At 36.2% G+C, this 23,744-nt stretch overlaps 2 protein-coding genes across 7 annotated transcripts in view; both read left to right on the forward strand.

The window, feature by feature from the left end:
* Positions 1-2,875: 2,875 nt before the first annotated feature.
* LOC307172835 (E3 ubiquitin-protein ligase NHLRC1-like) lies at positions 2,876-4,304 on the forward strand. Its single transcript, XM_079895506.1, has one exon. The coding sequence runs from the start codon at positions 2,922-2,924 to the stop codon at positions 4,149-4,151; it is 1,230 nt and encodes a 409-aa protein (XP_079751632.1). The 5' UTR covers positions 2,876-2,921; the 3' UTR covers positions 4,152-4,304.
* A 1,539-nt stretch (positions 4,305-5,843) lies between these two features.
* Positions 5,844-23,744, forward strand: part of kif13a (kinesin family member 13A) — a 72,291-nt gene continuing 54,390 nt past the window's right edge. For all 6 annotated transcript variants that reach the window (XM_079893684.1, XM_079893688.1, XM_079893685.1 and 3 more), the window contains exons 1-2: positions 5,844-6,349; positions 6,551-6,641. In XM_079893684.1, coding sequence (XP_079749810.1) covers positions 6,295-6,349; positions 6,551-6,641 — 146 coding nt within the window. In that variant the 5' untranslated portion in view covers positions 5,844-6,294. The remainder of the gene's footprint in view (positions 6,350-6,550; positions 6,642-23,744) is intronic.

Raw genomic sequence — 23,744 nt, forward strand, 5'->3', positions numbered from 1 at the left:
TTGCACGAAAAAAAAAAAAGAGTTGCGAATTTTTCATCTCTCGATTCTGACTTAGTTCTGAGGGGGGGGGGAAGTATTGTGAGACATAAAAGAATTGTGAGATATAAACTCAAAATTGCAAGAAAAAGGTCAGAATTGTGAGATATAAACTTGCAGTTGTGAGAAATAAAGAGATGAAGAATTCGCAATTCGGACTTTCTCGCAATCGCTGGTTTTTATCTCACAATTCATCATTTTTCCCTCAGTTGTGAGTTTCTATAATTCGCAACTAAGTTTATCACAATTTTGAGGAAAAAAAGTATGAATTGCTTTATGAAAAATTCGCAATCCTGACTTTTCTGAGGTGGCAATTTCTGAAATGTGGATTTTTTTTTTTTTTTTTTTTTTTTTTTTAAATTGCGTGTTTATAAGTCTATATACGGTTTTCATAACGGTTTATAACTCGCAGTTGTAGGCTACGTTTTTTTTTTTTACATTACAATTCTGAGAAAAAGTCAGAATTGCGAGATGAAAAATTTGTTTCAAATATTCAGTTTATATCTCGCAATTCTAACTTTTTTTTCTAACTATTGCAAATTTGTCAAGTTTTTATATCACGCAATTAAGTTTATATCTCACATTTCAGAGAAAAAAAAAGTTCTCAAATCAAATCACAAATCAAACTTTTGTTGAATTCTGACTTTTTCTCCCCTCAGAATTGAGATGTTTTTTTTGAATTGTGAGATAAAAGTTCGCAATTACCTTTTTTTTATTTTTTATTCCATGTGTTTGTTTAAAATGATCCTGATCACCACACACCCTTAAACCAGTATTTAAGCCTTTTTAGACTGACGTTTAACACCGATATCGTGTGCCTGCATGCATGTTTAACAACTATCACCTGTAACCTTTATTGCTTTGTGTGCGTGTGTTGTGTACAATAGTGTTTTTTCCTGATATGATACCTAGAGAGCGGTGTGGCCGATATATGTGGTATCATTTAATATAATTTAAATGCAGTTATTGTAATATACACAAACTAAAATGTTTTGCACCCAATTTTTTCACTGTTTACTCCATTCAAAATAATGTTTGTTGACTAATTTGAAACTCGTAGAAGAGCTAACGTTTCTGTTAATCGCATGTTTATCAGCTATGCCGATAATCTAAAAATGTTGGTAGACTTATCGACCTGGTTGATATATATTCTTCCATTACTACTAGTGTTCATAATCCAACACCATGTCCTGTGTATTCATCGTGCTCAGACAACATATAGTTTTCTTCATTTCCGTAATGTCCTTCATGACAGTCTGTGGACAGTCGGAGCATCACGTGATTCTACATATCCATTTGCCAAAACGCTTGTTTTGTGTCCGTTTAGTCACTGTGAAACATTTAAATGCCTTTTTTGTCATGCTTCTGATTTGTACATTTCACATAAATTGTAAACGAATCAGTGTTTGTCTTTTCAGTAATATTAAACGACTAGTTTTTGGTGAAGAATGGCACAACGTGACTGAACTTTGCAGCTTTTCAATATATATGACGTTTGTTTGTTTGCTCAGAATTTACATGCAACTACATGGGATGTAACAGAATTTTAAGATTAAATTTCATCTGTATCTCGTGACTTTGTGTTTTCATAATTGTGATTTTATTTTTTTGATTTGGGGCTTTTCTGCCTTTATTTCAGTGGGTCCTCCTAACCAATATAATAAGTATGTTTACTCTGAGCACAGCCAGTCAGATATGACATTTAGTATACAGTGGTTTGGATTGCGCATATGTGACCCTGGATCACAAAACCAGACACAAGTCACACGGTTATATTTGTGGCAATAGCCAACAATACATTGTATGGGTCAAAATTATTGATTTTTCTTCAAAAATCGTTAGGATATTAAGTAAAGATCATGTTCCATGAAGATATTTTGTAAATTTCCTACCATAAATATATAAAACACTTATTTTTGTGAGTGAATGCAGCACAATCGCGAATATAAATGAACAACTTTAAAGGCGATTTTCTCAATGTTTAGATTTTTTTGCACCCTCAGATTCCAGATATTCAAATAGTTGTATCTCAGCCAAATATTGTTGTATCCTAATGAACCATACATCAATGGGAAGCTCATTTATTCAGCTTTCAGATAATGTATAAATCTAAAAATTTACCCATGTGACTGGTTTTGTGGTTTGTGGTCCAGTGTATATATATATATATATATATATATATATATATATATATATATTATAAACAGTAATATTTTAAACTAATTTATTCCTGTGATCAAAGCTGAATTTTCAGCATCATTACTCCAGTCTTCACTGTCACATGATCCTTCAGAAATCACTCTAATATGCTGATTCACAGAGAGTTTATGCACTCTGGTGGAAATAACTGATGCTCTTCACACTGTATGACTGTTTTTGGCGCAGGAAAATGATCCGGCTTGACCTCAGCTGTGATCTGCATTGGTGGACGGTGAGCTCATTTAACCAACTCTATTAACTAATGGCTTCAGGTTTCAGACAGTGTACACGACATCCAAAAATAGACAGCAAAGACACGTGTTGAGCTCTGTTTCAAAGCTGGACCTCGCAAAACCTGTCAGGAACGTCCAGGTCATATTTCACAAATGAAGCCTATTTTAGGACCACGCATTGTCAGTTAAGGACATTTACTCCTTAAATTCTCACTTTTGTAATGAGTATCAGTAATAATAAAGATTTGAATTGCTGTTATATCATTTTAAAAAGTACAATTGTACCAGTAAGTATATATCCTGGTAGTTTTCCTTCTCACCACTCGGGGGCAGTACAGACCCTCAGCTCATGTTTATGTAGTCACGTGATCATGTGTATCCATTGCTGGCTACTGTCGCAAAACCCTCTCTCATCCTTCTACTCTTCCTGCAAGTCATTAGGCCAATGTTTATATGAAGCCCAGGATCATCAGCTGCATGTCCGAGACAGCCGTCCAACCACATATGAGAGCGGAAGACATCCTGGCAGAGATTCGAGCAAACCTGCTGGAGTGCAAAGTGTGTTTTGAGAAGTTCTCCATTCAGAAACGAGACCACACGCCCCGAAATCTTCCCTGTGGCCACGTGCTGTGTCTCAAATGCATCTGTGCACTTTCCCACCCTGAAAACCAGAGGCTGGAGTGTCCTTTCTGTAGGAAACCGTGGGATGTGGGCAGCACCTCTGAATGCTATGCGCTCACCGATCTCCAGGAGCTTCTGCTGTCAGAAGTTTGTCCCAGGTTGTATGATCGAGTCATAGGATGGACTGAAAGCTTGGGATCTGGGACGCTGCATCTCCGTTCAGCTTTTGGAGGATGGGGAACAATTGTCAACCCTTCTGGGATGGTTGTTTCTGAGACATCAGGGAAGATTGTTTTGGTGCACGATGGTGAGAAAAGAGTTGCCGTTTTTGATGCTCAAGGAACTCATTTGGATGGCTTCGGACATTATGGACATGACCAGTCTGATTTATGTCACCCACTTGATGTTGCACTGACCAATTGTGGACATGTTGTGGTCACAGATGCTGGTGACCAATCAGTCAAAGTCTTCACTTCCAAAGGCCGTCCGGTGGCAGCCATCCGAGACTCTTTTAGGCTGCCATGGGGTGTTGATGTGGACTCCTGCGGACGTGTTTTTGTGACTGACGCTGAGATGGGATCACTTAGCCAAGTCGTAATAGACTTTTCTCGTGGGGTAGTCCTAGTTAACAGAGTGGTTTTCAAAAAACTTAAATGTCCTCGTTCGGTAGCTTCTTGCAAAGCATCGGGAAACATCGCAGTTGTGGAAGGTTTTCAGGCCGGATTCACGGCTTCGTGTTTGAGAATATTCAATAGTGACTTTGTTCCTTTGACGCAGGTGGACAGTTTCGCTCTTAACTTGAAGAACTCTCTGAGTTTGTCTATATCTTCAGTGGTTTTTGATATAAATGGAGATGTGATTGTAGGGGATTCACAGAATGGGATGGTCTGGAGTTTGGGAAAGCCGCAGAAAACACCTGCACTGACTCCACTAGTGAGCGGACTGCTGCGTCCAGTGGCATTGGCTACGACTACAATGAATGTGCTTGTGGTCTTGGACGGAGGAGATCATGCAGTCAAGTTCTATGCAGCGGACAAAGATGACTTGTACTGTGAGAAATGAGAGGTGTAAATAAACACAACTAGTGTGTTTCACATTAGGATCCATGTATGTTGTTTAGGTGGATTAAGTGATAATGGGATTTGTGAGTTGATAATGTGTATATGGTGATTGTGGCATGGTGGCTTAAGCTCAAAGTTAATAAATGGAAAGTTTCAAGCCACACAGAGTTCTCGTTTATTGGTCAAGTTGTACTTGCAGGGAATTTGACTTGTAATGTCATAAATATTACACAAAATATACATGCATGCATATGCTAGAGTGTACAAAATGCAATGCTTGTGCATATTTATGTATTGATTGATGCTCTTAATTCAAGCTTGCTCCAGTGGGATTGTCCTTGATTTCCTCTTATAAGTATACTGCTAGTCGTTTTGGATAATTAAGTGTATGCTAAATCATCAAATGCATTATCACCTTCTAAATTCAATCATTTGTATGTCAATCACAACTGATATTGCTTGCTGAAGAAATTCAGGCACTGGTTCCCATTATACAGTATATGAGTTGGCATTAATCATTCAATGCATTAATAATAACCAAATTGTACATTGACGTAGCTGAAATGCATACAGCCTATGCTTTGATTTTTCCCTCATAATGCACAAAGGATTTTTTTTTTCATGGTGGTCCTGAAACCTAAAATGGGGGAAAAGGTTGAGAACCACTTGGCAGTCATTGGCACAAATTATGACTTTTCAAAGTTGGTTACAGTGCAACATTTAATCGTTTTAAGTAATTTTAAGTGAGTATTTGCCCTGCGTAGCTATTACACTGGGTCGGTGCATACTTATTTGAAATGGCATGGATTAAATTTAGTAAATTCTTAATTTTAAATCCACAGAGATTAAAACAACCCAAGGGGAATCCCATAATCTACTCTGCTCCATTTCCCTTGATCCTACCAGACTGGGGTTGTCGCCGTTATAAAGCACTTCTTACCGAAAATCACATCTCACTGAAAACGACCCGCACTTTCACTAAAGAAAATCAGATTATTGTGCTTTACTGTCATGACATAAACTGTGCGTTAGTATCGCTAAGTGTTTGCGTTTTAGCTGCATACAAGTGAAAAATGAAGTATAAAAACGAACAAAAGTTCAAATATTCTTTCATTCATGTAATCTGGTCATTCAGTCATATTAAATAATATTTTTGAATAGAATGCATATGTTTCTGCATGAACAGTAGGCCTACCTTTTTTTTTTAATGGGTGAAGAAAAATCAAGATAAACAAATAAAAGGATTAGCCTAAATTACAGAAAAAACATGACTAGTATGTTGAGTAATGAGCATAAGTTTATGGTTACAATTTATTTTAATGTGTCCCTGTTAGTTACAGTGTAATAATACATTTAAGTACCGAGAAATAATAATAATTTATCACATGTACTACAGAGTTTAGTTTAGGGTTAGTTGCGTGTAATTGTGCCTAATTTATAGTTACTATAGTAAATACATGTAACGTGTAACAAGGACACATTAAAATAGCGTTACACGTTACATTTACTTTCCATAGTAGCATCATAACAGTAAATTATGCATAATTACATGCAACTAACCCTAAACCAAACCCTAATCCTATGGTAAGTACATGTAGTTAATTAATATTACTCAGTAAGCCTACTTAAATGCATAATTACACTGTAACCAAATAAAGCGTTACCAGGATTGTTGACAGAGACACAAGTCTCTTTCTCCTCCTCTTCTATATTTTTTGTCGCTCTGTAGGAACTGCATCAGGTCGTTGTGATTCATCTGGTCTTTTTAAACTAAGTCCATGCCGTTTCTTTCATGCATATTCATGCACACTGCACATTTGTGTGTGTTTTTGGGGTCAGTCAGCGGAAGATGGCGGTCTGGATGCTGCTGGCTGGCTGAGAGGAGCTGCTCTGCCCGCGGCGGAGGATCCTTATAACCACACACATTTAACCCGAATACAACACAACCACACCGTCTCATCTGGATTAATCTCGACTGCTTTTTCTGCTCGGGTATGCACTGTTGGAGTATTTCACCAGGATACAAGCACCTCAGACGTTTCTGCGGGAGACTTTGCGGGGAGTTGCATGTTATTATTCGGCTAGCTGTACGGAGCAGCTAGCGGCTTTCTCCTCCACTTTAAAGCCTTTAAAATAGTGCAAAAATGTCTGATACGAAGGTAAAAGTGGCGGTTCGAGTTCGACCAATGAACCGGAGAGGTAAGAGACATTTTAAAGTAGAACTGAGCGTTAATATTTAAAGATTAAATCAGTTTTCAAGTTGCTACAGTTCAGGTAAGGTTGTTGTGAATTCTGTATTTAAATATGTTTCAGACATTTCACTCCTTTTTTGTAGTATTTAACACGAAAATCCCACGTATAAGAACTTTAAGGCAAGTTTTAATAACTTTTGGCTTGCAGAGATTGAGCTCAACACAAAATGTGTGGTTGAGATGGAGGAAAACCAGACTATTCTGCACCCACCGCCCTCCAATACAAAAGGAGAAAACAGGTACAGTCAAATCATTTCATGGTCATGCACTTTTATTCATGTGACATGTTTGAGCCATGTTTCTCCTCATTATAGGTGAAAGCTGTCAGTTTGCCCTCCCCCCAATCACAATTTGGCTGCATGTGTTTTTGGTGAGATTTTATCATGGCAGAGGGGTCTCTTTTCTGCCAGGAAGAGTTTAATGGCCCGAGTGGTCAAATGCATGCACACAGAGAGGATGATTTAAATCTGTTTACGTCTCCTGCATGTGTGCTCATGTAAGAGCAGCAAAAGTGAGTGCAGGGCCCGTTCTGGGCGTGCTCGTGGTGGCCTGCGCTGGGGAAACTTCTGCGCTGCTGTGAAATTCCTGGACAGGCCTCGTGTTCGGCAGTACTGAAGTTTGAGATGCCGTACAGTAGATGTCTTCACATCATGCCATTGCATTTGTGCTCGAACAGTATGAATTTTTCAGTGGCTGCTGCCATTACCGATAACTACAGAACAGGATTGCCAGAATAATATGATATTTTTTGAAATAGTAGTGGAACATAAGACATTTTTTCTATTGCCATCCAAAGACTATAGGCCGATGATAAAGCTTACAGTTTATAGAAGGGAGAGCAGCACTTCTGTAAATTGGTAAATCAGTCAATCAGCAATTATCAGCTGATGCAATTTTGGCCTATTTATCGTTATGGTCTGTCACTAATTAAAATTATATGAGGGACAAATGTTGTGTTCCATATGATTTGTAATGGCAGAACAAAGCAGGTGCTGAAGAGAGTGTGTGTTTTCCCACGGCAGTCTCAAGGATTTGATTTGGTTTTATATCCTTAGAAAAACTCAAATGAATCCACATAGTATAAAAGTATAAGTTTGCTTACATAACCAGTCATTCTGGCCTTGAGCATGTCGCATTTTTCCCTTTCTTTTTTTTTTTTGATTAAGAACATAGGCTTAGCACAACTGTTTCAATACAGTTCAGTTTCAATAACTTGCTTTGTTCTGAGTCTTGTGGTTTAATTCTACATTATATAAACAATTCAAGTGGTGAATGAGAATATGATCGGTTTGTGAACTGCATTAAGATGATTAGTGAAATATGTTTGAAATGTTTCACTGGTGTGGTAGTTAGTTTCCTTTTAACACAGACTTGTGACATATACTAAAGCCATGATGAATGTTGGTTGTTACTGTATCAGGCCCACATTAAATCTGAGCACAACGGAAACGCTTATACATAATTAAATTCTATTTAATAATTCGATTCCCTGCCCCTAGATTGTTTATGAAATATTTCAGCTGATTGTACATTCAACTCTATAGCAATATGAATGCAGTACTCTGAGCTTCGAAAAACATGTTACTATTTTTGAGTCAAGCGTTTTTCTCATAATTAGCATAGAAAAATATGAAAGAAGTGCCGATTCTGAGCCTGGTTATTGAATCTTACAGCCTAATTTTCAAGTTGAGTGTCAGTTTTTCAGTTCCTACAGTAAGCGATTGGCCGTTGCATTATTTCAAGGGCAACCCATCTGTAGATCACAAGCTATTGGATCTCATGATCTCCTGAACTGGGTTCAGTAGTCTTCTCAGTTCACGTTGCCTCAAGGTTAGAGAATCTGCAAGAACAACAGCAGATGGTTTAATGTAGCCAGAGCTGTGTGAACAGGCAGCGCTGCAGTCCAGCATGCATCACAGTTACACGGTCAGGCGGGTGCGCAGCTTCTGCTAGAGAAAGAACAGGTAAGCATCATCTCGTCTTACACTCAGGATGTGAAATGGAAAACAATCAGGGCCTTGATGAAGCTTACTCAACTTCTAAGCTGGAAATAATAGCCAGAGGAAATGCTGAGGATCATTATGTTCAATTTCACGCAGTTTGAAAAAAACAAGTGATGTTATTCCGAGTTGTGACAAAATATAAATACAAGACAAAAAAATATATTCCAATCTAAAGTTAGTCAAAAAAGAAAATTCTGTCATCATCCATTCATTTTACTCCCAACTTTCTACGACTTTATTGCATTTTTCCATGCAATTAAAGTGTTAGTCCAGTTATTCTTGGCCTTCTTCATGCAGCGATTAGCTTAAATGTGGGTAATTAAATATCCATGTTTGAGCTGGTCCAGTCCATTTATCAGCAGATTTGCAATTTGTAGTCAAGCAACTAATACTTAACTCATACTTAGCACACTTTTAGTGCTATCTGATATTCAGTTACCAGGAACGGAACGATTCAAAGCGATTATGCAAATTCCTGGCATTAACATTTTGAGTTTTGCAAGTTGAATGTCAAAGTTCACACGAGCCCGAGTCACTTTTCAGAATTTTTAAAGTTTACATCTTGCAAAATTTGTGGGAAAAACTGAATTTCAAGATGTAAACTCAGAATTACGAGAAGAAAAAAAAATCATGTAAACGTGCAACTGCAAGAAAGAAAGTCAGAATTGTCAGATAAAAATCTGCAATTAGATTTTCATATTTTCATTCTGTGATGGAAATACCATCCATAGTTCTCTGTACTGTACTTATTGTACATTTCTTGCATTTTCTTATTCCATTCAAGTGCAGTAACAAAGCTTTTCAGAAATGCAGCAGGAACATTAAACCTCTCAGACTGATTACGTCAGATTAAAAAACCCCAGACTTCCCCCTGCGGCTGTAGGGCACCTGTTCAGAGTTGATGCATGTCAGATTTTATGGTTTATATGTCAGTAGCACCCAAGAAAACCTACAGGGCAGAGTTAAAGAAAGCCGATTAGACCTTGTGAGTTGTTAAGTGTTGTGTGGGCTGAATTTGCAGTAATACCTTCTAGTTTAGAGCAGTTTTGTCTTTATGTGTAAAGATGATGTCTCTTCAGTGCATTTAATGCTTAAAACACAACCCTTTTTGATAAGTATAAAATCACTTTTTTCTTTTTTTAAAACAAGCAAGATTTGCCGTGAACTTCTTTGTAGTTCAAATGAGTCTCACCAGGATTAATAGTCTTATGTCTTTTAAGCTCTCACGGTACGTTTGCATTGAGCTCATTTCATAATTGGACTGAGACGTGACTTTAGGGCATTTTTTGGAGTCAATTTTCCATTCTTTGAGCTGCTTGAAGTTTGAAATATGAATCTGTGAAAGGAGAGATGAGGAACAGCACCTGAGGGTGTCGTGTTGAAAATCTTGGGAATACCGCAGTGCTCTTTTAGTGGACATCTTTCCTATTTACATGAGAGCGGGGAGAACTACTGTATTAAGATTTCATGTGTTTTGCGTTTGTCTTTTCAGAGTTGACAAGGTGATATTTTTACACAAACAGATTAAATTTCATTTGTTGCCCCAAGTGGTGCAAAAATCCCACTTCATCTTTAAATTTCAGTTTGTTTATTTGTAAAATAGATGGACTTTGATGTGTAAGGCCTTTGAGTAATGCAGTGGTTCTCAAATAGTGGGATTAGGGATGTTCATTTAGTTTCCCAGATTTAGATTCCCACATCGTCACATGAGCTTGCAGCGCTTCTGTGAACGGAGAAAAACAGAATACAATTTGATATATAAAAGTAATAAATAGGCCTATATGCAAAATATATTTTACTGCAATAATTAACAGATTAACAAAACGAAAATAAAAAACTGCGACAAGTACCGGTAAATGCTGAGTTTTTGTGACGCGCTCCACAAACAAGTTCATGGAAAGGAAACCGAGACGGCATTGAGCTTTTATGTTATAAAAGCACAATGTTTTGTATTTATTATGAGTGTTCACAAATAAAAGTAAACATTTTATAGTTTCGAATGATGTCTTACTCTTATACTGTATGTATGACCATAAATGACTGAGTTGCAATTTTATGTCGATATTGGAACACAAGAGAAGAACACAGCCTAGTTTATATAGTAGATAATGGTTTAGCATCCAAATACGTAACGTAGCACATAAGCAAAGATTTGGATTTGTGTTGAATAAGAGGGGTAGGTTACGTGAGACCAACGCCGGTTTCTGTTTCACTTGAAATAAATCTGTTTTGGTTTGGTATTTATATTCTTGTGTTTTTCTTTCTTGTTCTGTTCTGGATACCGTTAAATTGGAAGGATTTGTGAGGGGAACTAAAATATCCTATTGCTGTGTTTATAGTGTTTTATTATGATTGTAAACATTTTGCTTTATTTACCGGTATTTTACATTATTTTTAAATGTAATAACCCAGATAGCACCGACTATTTGATGTGCATTTTACATCTGGAAGGTATTTTTAAGAGTGTTTGCTCATCTGCAATACGTCTATAGGACGTTTCCTGTCAGATGTCAAATAGACGTTTAGAAGATGTCAGTTTAACATACATTCTAAATCATTACATCTTAAAGACATCTTCTAAACGTCTATTTGACATCTGACAGGAAACGTCCTATAGACGTATTGCAGATGAGCAAACAGTCTTAAAAATACGTCTTCCAGATGTAAAATGGACATCAAATAGTCGGTGCTATCTGGGAATTAAATGCGACTTATGAAATAACACTAAAATTGCGTTTTCAAGAGGAAAAACAAACGTGTATCGTATAATTTTAACCATTCAGCAAGCACTGAAAAATTTCTTGAAAAAATACTTTTTAAAGCGATTAACTGAGTATTAATCGGTCAAAATTCGTACTGCTGGTTAATGGTTAACCAGTTAATAATGAGCACCCCTAAGTGGGATGTGACTTAAAATGGGTTGTAGGGAACATACAAACAATGATAAATGCAAATAATCAAGTTCTACTAACTATATAATCTTGAATAGATAGCAGAAAGGGAGAAGAAAACACTTTTTGAAGTTGATGTCAAAGTGCTGTTCAGTGTCATGAGTGTCTCATCCTCAAAACTCATTAAAAATCAATCAAATAAAAAACGACCCGGTTCGCTTGGGGTTCAAAACACAACTAATATTCAGTAATATTATCGATTAACCAGCACTGAAACTATCGGATGAGGACAAAACTTGAACTGAATTGAGCTGCATAACGACATCATAACTTTGCAACATTTATACTGTAATTGAAGTGAACTGAATTAACATTGAACTGAACAGAATAACGACACTATTGTCTTCTGTAGTGCTGCTTTTTAGCTGACATCGAATCTTTCATAATTGATGAATTGATGGTTCTTAATTCTGTGAAGCTGCTTTGAAACAATCTGTATTGTATGAAACATTACAGGAATAAATGTGATTTGACTCGCAGTGAGGATAAACTTGGTCTGTTTTGACCACAATGTGTTTTGTGCGGTGAGTTATTGGCTTCTAAGAGCATAAAACCATTGAAATATAATTCAATTTTGATATATTGGGTTTGGCTCTCAGGTTTCCACCTCTACTTCCTGTTTCCACCTCTGCTTCCTATTTCCCTCTTCTACTTCCTGTATGCTGTCTCTTCTTAGTTTAATGGGATGTTGATGAGCTGACAAGTGAGAGCATGTCTTCATCTCATAATTCCTCCTTAAACTTGTAACCTGGTCATTTTTTATCTTCTCTCTGGCATTCAATTACATGTCAAGTCATTTCCTTTGCCCAAAGAAATGCAGACGGTATCTGAGCACTGCAGAGGATGATGGGAAAAATGGGCAAAGCATGTTTGCATGTATCAGTGATGAGTAATAATTTTCATATATGATATTTTCAAACACCTGGTTTGTGGAGCATAATAATATTCATATATATAAAATATTTAATTGGCAGTTATTCAAAGTGTATATTATATAAAATAAACATTATAAAAATAAATAAATAAATAAAGAATATATTGGTATTGAAAATAAGTATTAATGTTCAGTTAGGCAGAAGCAGGGTTATTATTAACTAAAACTAAAAAAAACATTTTGTTAATTGAAATAAAGTTAAAATAAAATATAATATTAGATGAAAATTTTTGAGTTGAAGCCCTAAAAACTGCAGCTAAACTAAAACTGAAATAAAAATAAATTAAATCCAAGATGAAATATTCCACTAAACATTTGGTAAATATTCTACTAAATGTAACTAAACTATAATAACTAAAATAAAAACTAATAAAAAAAACATACTTAAAATTAACTAAGATGGAAATAGAAAAATAAAAGCTAATTCAAAATATGGATAAAAGCTAATAGTATATAAATAATAGTAATATAACACTTGAATGTTGGCTTTTATTATGTTATGGCTGTTTTATTAAACACAATAAGCCGCTGGTCATTTCGTTTCCCTTTGCTTCATGATAAAGATTCATGGATTCAAAGGTGTCAAATACACACAGTTCATAAACCAGAGTGTTTATCATTTCAACTCATCTGTGTGTGTCGTCTCTTGAAATGACAGTGCAGGCTTCAGTGGTCAACCGCTGGAATGCTTCTTTTGTCTCTGCATGTTTTCACAGTGTATTGTGTGTGAATAACCAGCCTTTCCGTTCAGCGACGTCGGCCACGTACACACACTGCAGAGTTTTAGGAGTGAATCCACCAAAGTATCGTTTCATGTGAATGTGAATACAGTAAAATATGCAATAATTATTCTAACAAAAAAATACAGTAAAAACAATAATACTGTGAAATATTACTACAATGTGAAATAACTGAATATATTTTAAATTGTAATTTATTCCTGTGATCAAAGCTGAATTTTCAGCATCATTACTCCAGTCTTCAGTGTCACATGATCCTTCAGAAATCATTATAATATGCTAATTTGCTGCTTAAAGAAGCATTTCTGATTATTATCCATGTTAAAAACTGCTTCATAATTTTTTTTTTCAGTATCCTTTAATGAATGCAAAGTTAACAGAAAGAACGACATCGATATGAAATATAAATCTTTTTACATTATACATGTCTTTACTATGATGCATTCTTGCTGAACAAAAATTAAAGCTACACTGTGTAATTTTTTAAGTTGATTCTTAGCAAAAAACACTTTGTTCTTTCAAAATGATATGTGCTCATTAATGTGTAATTACTTCTACCAACTAATCAAGTATTCTCGTAAGCGTAGAATCAGCCATTTATAATACATACGAGCGAGTCGGTCGAATGGCGGCAGCCATGTTGCGCCTCCATCTTGAAAATACATTAGCCAAAGAGGGACATACCTGGAAATTCAAGCTTCGCCTTTCGCGTTTTACACTCAGTGGCACCGTGACGAATGCGAGGGGGAGATTACTCGCGACTGCCGGCAGATTTGAAATAATACGGCCACCGTAGGAGTTAAAACCATAGACTGTAAAAAAATATGGACGTAGTGTCCGTGACGTCACCCGTAGGTTTCTGAAGAGCATTTTTGAAGCCTAAAGTGGGCGGAGCCGGCCGTCGCCATCTTGGCCTCGCGTCACTCCCGGATAACAGAAAATAGACAAACAGGCGGAGCGTGAGTGGAGCTGAGGAGCCTGGCCATAGATATGAGCCTGGCTATCTGAAATCACCTAGCTCCACGTGATCGAGTTAGCTGATGAAGTAAAGCCAATTAAACGTTCCTATTTTTGCCCTTCGAAATATTATAATAGTTAAAAGACATGCTACAAGTGAGACTGTGTATTACTTCGAGAGTGTTTGTGTGTGACAGTGATTTATGTGCATACATGTCCGTCACTCTTTCATGGTCCGTCAGCGCGGCATCGCTCAAGTTCGTAGAGAGCTTATTCAGTCCATTTTAAATTCTGATGTTGGCCGTCTCTCAAATGGGTTATGGTTTAACCGTTAAACCATAGATATATTGCCTTTGAAGTGCAAGTAAATGCGCTAGAAAATCCGCGCTTATTCACGGACGGAGAAAGCGCTGACGCCCGCATGATTTCATCTGACGGTAACTTACATAAGCATATTATAATCCATCTGTTCCATGGGAGCAGAACGAACGAGCATTTATTGACGTTTTAAATTTCAAAAACCCAAAAAGCAACGAAATTGTCAGACATCCATTAGTGCATGTTCACAGAGGAAAACAACTGAAATACAGCGCTGGTTGTTCTCTCGAACGATAACGACGGAATCCAAAGACGTGTGCTTTGTAACGTTACCCAAGTATTAAATTGTATGAAATAATAATCCCGAAAAAAGCACAAACACTGCAGAGATGGCAAGTTCAGCAGCTAACATTTGCTGAGGTGAAGTGACGGCTAGTAACAGCAGACAAACGGCTAGCACTGACAGCGGCAATCCATCTGTCACTCAAGTGGCTTGGCCACACCCTTAAATTTAAATATTAATCAACTAAACGGACGAGTTATAAAATAATTCACCCCCCTCACAGTTGTTATGAAGGGCAAAATTAGCTGTATAGACCAAATCCACATACAGACACCAGGCTTTAAACACGTTTTTTTCTGATACAGATTTGACTCACTTCTGACAACAGCCTCAAGCGGCCAGTCAACGAATTGCAGTTTAACTCACTTCCGTGTTGGTTTCAAGAGAGAGACGGGGAGGTTGCCGCTTGGTTAAAACGCCCTCTGAATGGGAGGAGCTAGAAAGTAATATTCAGTTGGTAGTCATAAACAATTTCACCGCTAGATAGGAGAAAATCCTACACAGTGTAGCTTTAATTTCTAAAATTTCTTTTTTAAAAGCCTTGGTAAGTGACCCGAACCTTATGAGCATTATAGTGTATGTTTGTAGCTGCAGTGTGAATGTGCCTGATGTTTACTCTAGCCGTCTGTTTTCTGAGTTTATCCGTCTGCTCCTTTGGAGGAAAATTGCATTGCACCGATAAAACAATTGCATTCCCCAGAGGAGTCCCGTCCTTTGTGCTGGAGGTGCGGCTGTGTTTATAGAAAACATCGATACACATCTTGACCTAGAAGAGGTTCAGGGATGTTTGTAAATCCCTCCGCTGCACCACAGCACAGATACTATTGGCAGAACCGACAGTAATGTCCCTCTTTAGTGTTTCACGGCTGATTAATTAGACTGCACTTTCCCACTCCTCTAGTCTAGCGTTACAGAAACTCTGCTTTCACTGCTGGGTGCTTAAACTGATTAACTGTCTGGAAAGGGCAGCGGTGATGGAGAATTGTGGGTAATTCCATGCAGATAAGTTGGCATCACACAAAACGGTGGCACAGATGCCCAGGCTGTTTAGATGACTGTTGTAGACACATTTTTCTGTATCATGAAAGAATCTCAGCTGCTTTAAAACTGAAACTGTTCCCGCAACAGCAGCAAGTTTGGTCATCGAGTATAATTAATTAAGCACCGCATCACTGCTTTTTGACACGCCACAGCTTTAATTCAATGCACTTTCTTTCACACCACTGTTCTCACTTCTTATATGTTGTTCATTTTAGTGAATCAGTTTCTATTTCTGTTCTATCGGTTGTATTTTAGGGCTGATTTATGTTTGTTTAATTCACCCTCATTATTTTTGTGCCAAAGATTTTATTAAGGAAAAAAAATGTATTTCAAGAAATTTTTTATTAACGGTGTAAAATTCTGTGCCGAAGATTTTTTTTTTTTTAATGGAGAAAACATTAATTTCTAGAAAAAACATTAATGACTACATTTTTTGTGCCGAAGATTTTTTTTTACTGATTTAATTTACTGACTTATCTCCCGGATGTGATGTCAATAGGCTCTTGCTTGGAAAAGTCTTGTCGTTATTATAGGTCTAGCTGTATGATATATCATAAACAGAAGTATGTTCCTTACCGCATGCTGCTATACATGTCATCCATCTCCATATAATCATTCTTTTAGTTTTTTCTCTTCTGATGGTGTTCAGCTTTCTCTTTCTGCAAATTGTATAGTTGTGGTGTATGGCGATATGACCCAGCACCCAAAAGATTTTATTAAGAAAAAAAATTTATTTCAAGAATTTTTTTATTAACGGTGTAAAATTCTGTGCCGAAGATTTTTTTTTTAAAATGGAGAAAACATTAATTTCTAGAAAAAACATTAATGAGAAAATTTTTGTGCCGAAGATTTTTTTAATGAAGAAAACATTAATTTCTAGAAAAAACATTAATGAGAACATTTTTGTGCCAAAGATTGTTTTGAGAAAACTTAAATTTCGAGAAAAACATTGACATAATTATTTTGTGCCAATTCTGCCAAATATTTGTAAAAAGAAAACACTATAAACACTAGAAAACATTATTAATGACAAAAAATGTCAAAATAATAAAGACTAAAACTATCGATGTATCATGGGTTTTAGTGTCCAAATGGTATCGGCCGATATATGATCATTTTTAATGTTATCGTTATCGGCCCGATAAGAAAATTTGGTTGATATATTAAAGCGGATAAATAATGTATTATTTACTTCAGCTGCACACTGTTGGTTTTTATGGTTTTGAATTGCTTGAAATATGATTGTAATCACTTCAAAAAATGAAAATAGAGTTTAGTGCAACATGTGCAGTGCTACTCTGTTGTATAGGCTGCATAAAATCATAATGAGATCATTGTAATTGTGTGTTGGGACATGGCTTTTAATAGTGAGACTTTTGTTTTTGTAATCAGGCTCTCAAAATTTGTATAAAATTTAGTTATTGGCTTTAAAATATAAAGAGTTATCGTATAGGCTACTAAAATGTTCATATTGGTGATATTGGCTATTCATATTGGCTATAAGTGAAAAACTTTTTTTATTTGTTAGCAGCTTGTTTTGCCTTAATTGAAGCATAACTTTGAGCTAGGTGAACTTCAGTTTCAAAGTTAACACTAATTGTAAGATGACTGATGATCATTGTTGAACGGAGCGAGGTCAGAATAACGATTTCAGTCCAAAAACACATTTAAACATCAAGACACATTTCCCAGATTACAGCCTGATGCTGACAGACATGTCTAATGCTTCCGGTGAGTTCACTGCAGATTTTCCCAGCACGAGTCTTTATGGCGTCCATCAGAGAGGACGGTCAGGAAGGAGTGGTCACTGCAGTAAATATGTCAGTGTTGAATGCTTTTGGGAGGGAACTGAACCACATTTAACATCTTTATGAACTTGATGAGTTCCTGCTGATGTAGTGCGTTGATGTTGCTGCTTTCATCTATGTGGGAGTTGATGGAGAGGTTTGCTATTCTTCAGTCTTGGGGTTAAGGTTTATTCTCACTGTTTAGGCAACATTTTAAAGAAATACCATCTATTAGTCAAATTCTAAGGCTTTATTTGTTAACCTATTTTATCAGCAATTCGATTGAAATCATTTGACCTGAGTTTTATACACCACAGAATTAGAGCCCTTTTATACTCAAAAAAGAATTTCAGAGGATCTGCAACCACAATTTAAATTAATGCAAAAGTTATAATTTATTCATTTAATTAAAATATTTTTTTTTAAATAAGTTGTAGCAATTTAATTAAAATTTCTTGGTAAAGTTATTTTATGTGTTTTTTAAGGGAAAGTCCTGTACACTGTAAACAATTATTTGGTTTAACTTAAAAAAAGTAAGTTGCCTGGTTGCCTTAACATTTTGAGTTCATTGAAATTAAAAAATTGAGTTAATACAACAAAGAGATTGGTTTAAGTATTATGTTATCTGAACCACACTAATTATCTTAGTTGATTTGACAAAAGATTAAAAGTTGTGATAACAAATCATGAAAATATTTTTTTACAGTATAAGGGTTTAATGTGGTTTGACGTTTAGATTTTTTGTAATTAGTTAAAACAACTACATTTTTTGTTTATGCTACTAGTTATTAAGTTCCTCTAACTCAGTGTAGTTTGTTTGTTGAACAAAATTTCATTCAAAGTTGTCATAACATTAAAAAAATATATTTTGTGTTTTTTTTTCTTTTTACCTTTTTTTTTTCTTTTTTTTTTAGAGTTTCAATAAGATTCCATTGCAGTCAGCATGTTGTCTCAAAAGGTGCATATGTAGAGAGTAGGCAAAGCAGCTCTAGGTTTTGTAACAGTCACAGTATTGCTTATGTGAGAGCTTAATCATCTATTAGGAACTTTGACTCACTAGGCAAGTGATTCTTATGTTTTATAAATGTTGATGTGTTGATCTGTTGCTCAGTGACCAACAACAGTCTGGAACGACGATGTTCCAATACCAGAGACGCCCTCATTATGTTTCATGTTTTTGGGGGGTTATTAAAACATCAGTTCTTCCACTGCCCCATCTGACTCCATCTCTAAATCAGTTAAACCATGACGATTTGGAGGACCTGGCATTGATTGGATTGCATTATTTGGTGAACACAAGCGTGAATACTAATCAGTAAATGTTTAAACAGCTTTCTAACTCACTAAATGGAGCATACTCTTATACTTAATGTATATATTGAATAGACACTGCTGTGGATTAGACATGAGCTTGACGTGTTGGGTGGGATGCTTAGCTTTTGTTTGAGCTGTGAGACTGATTGCTCTATGGGAAGGGCAAGTTGCTTCCTTCCTGATGTGGCTTGTCATGTCCTCCCTGGACTATTATGTTCTGATGGTTAAAAATGGAGTGTGAAATGTGCGATTTCCTAATGGTTTCCATACCAGCATTGCTTTGGTTTGCATGAAGTCTCTCACTAGACAACCAGTAATTAATCTCTGAAATCTTGTGCTGGAGAGCAACATAAATGTGATGTTCCAACATTTATATAAAAAAAAAATTGGTCTGTTTCCAAAGCGTCAAACGTTCTGCCAATCGTGACTGGAAACATTGTAGCAAGAGACTCTTTTTCGGGACATTCCAAATGTTTGAATTCCTGCAGTGACACTTGATTTCCTGCAGGTTCAGCATCTGCTGCGAGTCTAAAGCAGATTCATTATTCTGTCTTTGTGAGTGTTTGGTTGCACAAGTGATTGAGTCAGGGATAGGAATTGGAAGGAATTTTAAAATTCTGGTTTTGATTGTGAACAAGTCAGTAACTAAACTACACTTTTCAAGCCCCTCCACCTACATGCACACATAAAAACCTGAGAAAAACATTGTAAGTAATACAATACTACAGCTTCTTAACCTTAACAGGCGTCTCTCTGTTTGTGATGTGAAGTCTCTTAACATCTTAACTTGTTCAGCTTCATACTGTCATCGTGGACAGGGTAGCACTTTATTTTAAAGTCCTGTACCCCATTTACTTACAATAACTGGCTAATAACTAGTTCCTAACCCTGAACCTACCCCTAAACCTAACTGTAACCCATGATATCACCTTATATTACCCAGTTCTTTCTTAGTACATGAGTGCACATACTGTAAAATAAAGTGTAACCGAGCCAGAACTGATAAGAATGTAAATGTGTACCTTGAAATGCAATTTAAGTCGCTTTGGATAAAAGCGTCTGCCAAATGCATAAATGTAAATGCATATACTGACCCACTTCCCTTAATCCAGCTCCTGATGGTTTGATGGTAAAATAATACTATGCAAACCACTGCATGTTGCTTTCACTGTGTTCCATGCCTTGGTAATAGTTTTGTAGCCCTCACCTGAGCGATACCTTTCAACATGAGATCCCGTTGATGCTTCGTAAGCTCTGTGGCCAATGGCTCTTGTAGTAGCATGCAAGATGCAAGATGATATCAGAAAAATCTTACAACAACAGCTGAGAGTTCAAATCAGAGTCACTTCAGGTGAAGACAGGTGTGTATTTCACATGAGCTTGATGTTTACAGCCACATTGCCAATTATAAAAGGTAGTGCACATTTATGCAGTTAAGGTATTTTAATCTTTTTTTTAAACAGTTTTTCTTTTAAATGTGTCACTTTGGTTTTCAGTAGCGCTGCATAGGTTACAACACTATATAAAAGTATATGGGCATTCAAATTCTACATACACATTGATATTATATATATGTTTATTGCATGGATGTTGTTCGGTATGTATACCACATACAGTTTCTCATAGCATGATATTTTCAACCTATGGCAGTACTGGGATGAAGAAGGAGCTCCAGTGCTCGGGATCTGCTCAGTATCAGGGATGATTGTGATCATATGTGGCATTTCTGTGTCAGTGTGCACATGCTTAAGGCACATGTTAGGATGAATGCTACAAATGGTTACATGCGTTTCCCTGTTACAGCTCAGTGGGGAATATGTAGCGGGTGCACACTGAATCTGTGCGTGCCGTAAGCTCTAGTGCACGCAGAATTTAAATGTATTTTTGCTTTATCTACATACTCTCATTCCTTTCTGCAAATTTTCCCACAAAATCAAGTCTGTAGTAGAATCACCTGGTCCTTCAAGTTAGTCATGTGTGTTGTCTAGGGTAATGTTTTCCCTACACTCACTGTTAAACTCTTTTAAACTCTACACTCACTGTTAAATTTTGTTCTGATGTTTCTGACAAACATTCTGTATTTCATACTATAAACACACGTGTAAAAACGTGCACGTGCATTTTGCTTATTGATGAATATAATGATAATGCAATAGGGGAATTGCAATTTGTTGGTCCTGGTCTGGTAATGCCAAATATCTGATGTTCAATGAAATTAAAATAATTTAATTGTGCACTGCCATTAAACATGCATTTTTAAAATACTTTTTAAAAAGTAAAAGTACCTTTTTAATGTACACTCACCTAAAGGATTATTAGGAACACCATACTAATACTGTGTTTGACCCCCTTTCGCCTTCAGAACTGCCTTAATTCTACGTGGCATTGATTCAACAAGGTGCTGAAAGCATTCTTTAGAAATGTTGGCCCATATTGATAGGATAGCATCTTGCAGTTGATGGAGATTTGTGGGATGCACATCCAGGGCACGAAGCTCCCGTTCCACCACATCCAAAAGATGCTCTATTGGGTTGAGATCTGGTGACTGTGGGGGCCATTTTAGTACAGTGAACTCATTGTCATGTTCAAGAAACCAATTTGAAATGATTCGAGCTTTGTGACATGGTGCATTATCCTGCTGGAAGTAGCCATCAGAGGATGGGTACATGGTGGTCATAAAGGGATGGACATGGTCAGAAACAATGCTCAGGTAGGCCGTGGCATTTAAACGATGCCCAATTGGCACTAAGGAGCCTAAAGTGTGCCAAGAAAACATCCCCCACACCATTACACCACCACCACCAGCCTGCACAGTGGTAAAAAGGCATGATGGATCCATGTTCTCATTCTGTTTACGCCAAATTCTGACTCTACCATCTGAATGTCTCAAAAGAAATCGAGACTCATCAGACCAGGCAACATTTTTCCAGTCTTCAACTGTCCAATTTTGGTGAGCTCGTGCAAATTGTAGCCTCTTTTTCCTATTTGTAGAGGAGATGAGTGGTACCCGGTGGGGTCTTCTGCTGTTGTAGCCCATCCGCCTCAAGGTTGTGCGTGTTGTGGCTTCACAAATGCTTTGCTGCATACCTCGGTTGTAACGAGTGGTTATTTCAGTCAAAGTTGCTCTTCTATCAGCTTGAATCAGTCGGCCCATTCTCCTCTGACCTCTAGCATCAACAAGGCATTTTCGCCCACAGGACTGCCGCATACTGGATGTTTTTCCCTTTTCACACCATTCTTTGTAAACCCTAGAAATGGTTGTGTGTGAAAATCCCAGTAACTGAGCAGATTGTGAAATACCAACAACCATGCCACGCTCAAAATTGCTTAAATCACCTTTCTTTCCCATTCTGACATTCAGTTTGGAGTTCAGGAGATTGTCTTGACCAGGACCACACCCCTAAATGCATTGAAGCAACTGCCATGTGATTGGTTGATTAGATAATTGCATTAATGAGAAATTGAACAGGTGTTCCTAATAATCCTTTAGGTGAGTGTATATGCATGCAATCAGTGACAGAAAGTATGTTTTAACATAGTTCTTTAATTTCAGAATATGAGCAGAATCATGAATCTATACATTTTTCCTTCAGGACCAAGTTCATTTATACTAATTGTAGTATTTTTATGAACCGTACTTTCTGTTTATCATTTGTCTTAATAAGTAATAATTAAAATAAGCTTATTTATTTTGCATTTGTTTAAAGTATCATGAGAGTATCGCATGGTGAGATCAGTTTTGTGTATCAAACCAAATCGTGTCGTTGCACCTCTATTCTTTTGTTTTTGTAGTCTATATTATTTCGCAGAGCATGAATCTTCGAGTTGAATAGAGTTGGATGAACTGAAATAGAGAGTTTGAGCTGATTCAGTTGTGGTCCGAGCTCCTCTGGTTCTGTCCGCTCTGATTAGCGGCTGGACGTAACACTAGTTAGTGGCCCATATTCAGTCTCTGGACGTCTGTCATGCACTCTAATGAGGGGCTGGAGGCACAATGGCTCTGCTTATAAAAAACAGATTAGCAGTGGCACAGAAAGTGCAAACTCATATTCAAACTCTATGTGTTCTTTTGCCACAAAGCATTAGTAAGCAAAAATGTTGCTTTATTGATGAAATGTTGTTGTGTTTGTGATGTTATCTTAATTATGACTTCTGTTGTTGTTGCGGTTCTTTATGGTTTACAGATATTATTGCTTTTTTGTGTATTTTATTTAAATTTAGATTGTATTATATATAGGTGATGCATAATGTGTCTGTTTTTATCAACACAAAGACATTATGTAATAATATAAGTGTTTATTATAGGTATTTTAACCAGTCTATTTTAACTAAAATATATTTGAAATACATTTAGTATAAGTACACTAAAAATACATTTACATATTACATACTTAATATAAATACCTTGATATTGTACTTTTGGTAGACTTAAAGTCTGCTAAATTGGACTTTAGTTATCTGGAAATAGTGCTAAGTATATTTGGTTGTGCTAAAATGGAACTGTTGTAAGTAAACTTCTGGTAAACTTTAAATATCTTGCATTTAAAGACTGATATTATACAGAGATCATACTATCCTTACTAATAGTAATATTAAACACATTTTAGGCTTAATAATAAGGAATGTGTATTGTGCAATAAAGTACTCCAAATCAGTAAGTCTCAAATGATATGTCAATGTTAATAGATTTGTAGTATGCTTAGTATGAAATAAATACATTTGAAATATATTTTGATATTGTTTTTTTCTCTAGGCTTTGAGTGTGTATATATATATATATATATATATATATATATATATATATATATATATATATATATATATATTTTTTTTTTTTTTTAAATGTATAATATATATGTTTATATATGAATAAAACTAACTAACATAATATATATATATTCATATTTATAGTATACACACACATACACACATACAGTGCGATTTGCATTACTAA

The sequence above is a fragment of the Squalius cephalus genome (assembly GCF_949319135.1).
Source record: "Squalius cephalus genome assembly, chromosome: 15".
Taxonomy (NCBI): Eukaryota; Metazoa; Chordata; class Actinopteri; order Cypriniformes; family Leuciscidae; genus Squalius; species Squalius cephalus.

Excerpts from the sequence above, each read along its gene's own strand:
- LOC307172835 (XM_079895506.1), top strand. The coding sequence starts at position 2,922 with ATGAAGCCCAGGATCATCAGCTGCATGTCCGAGACAGCCGTCCAACCA.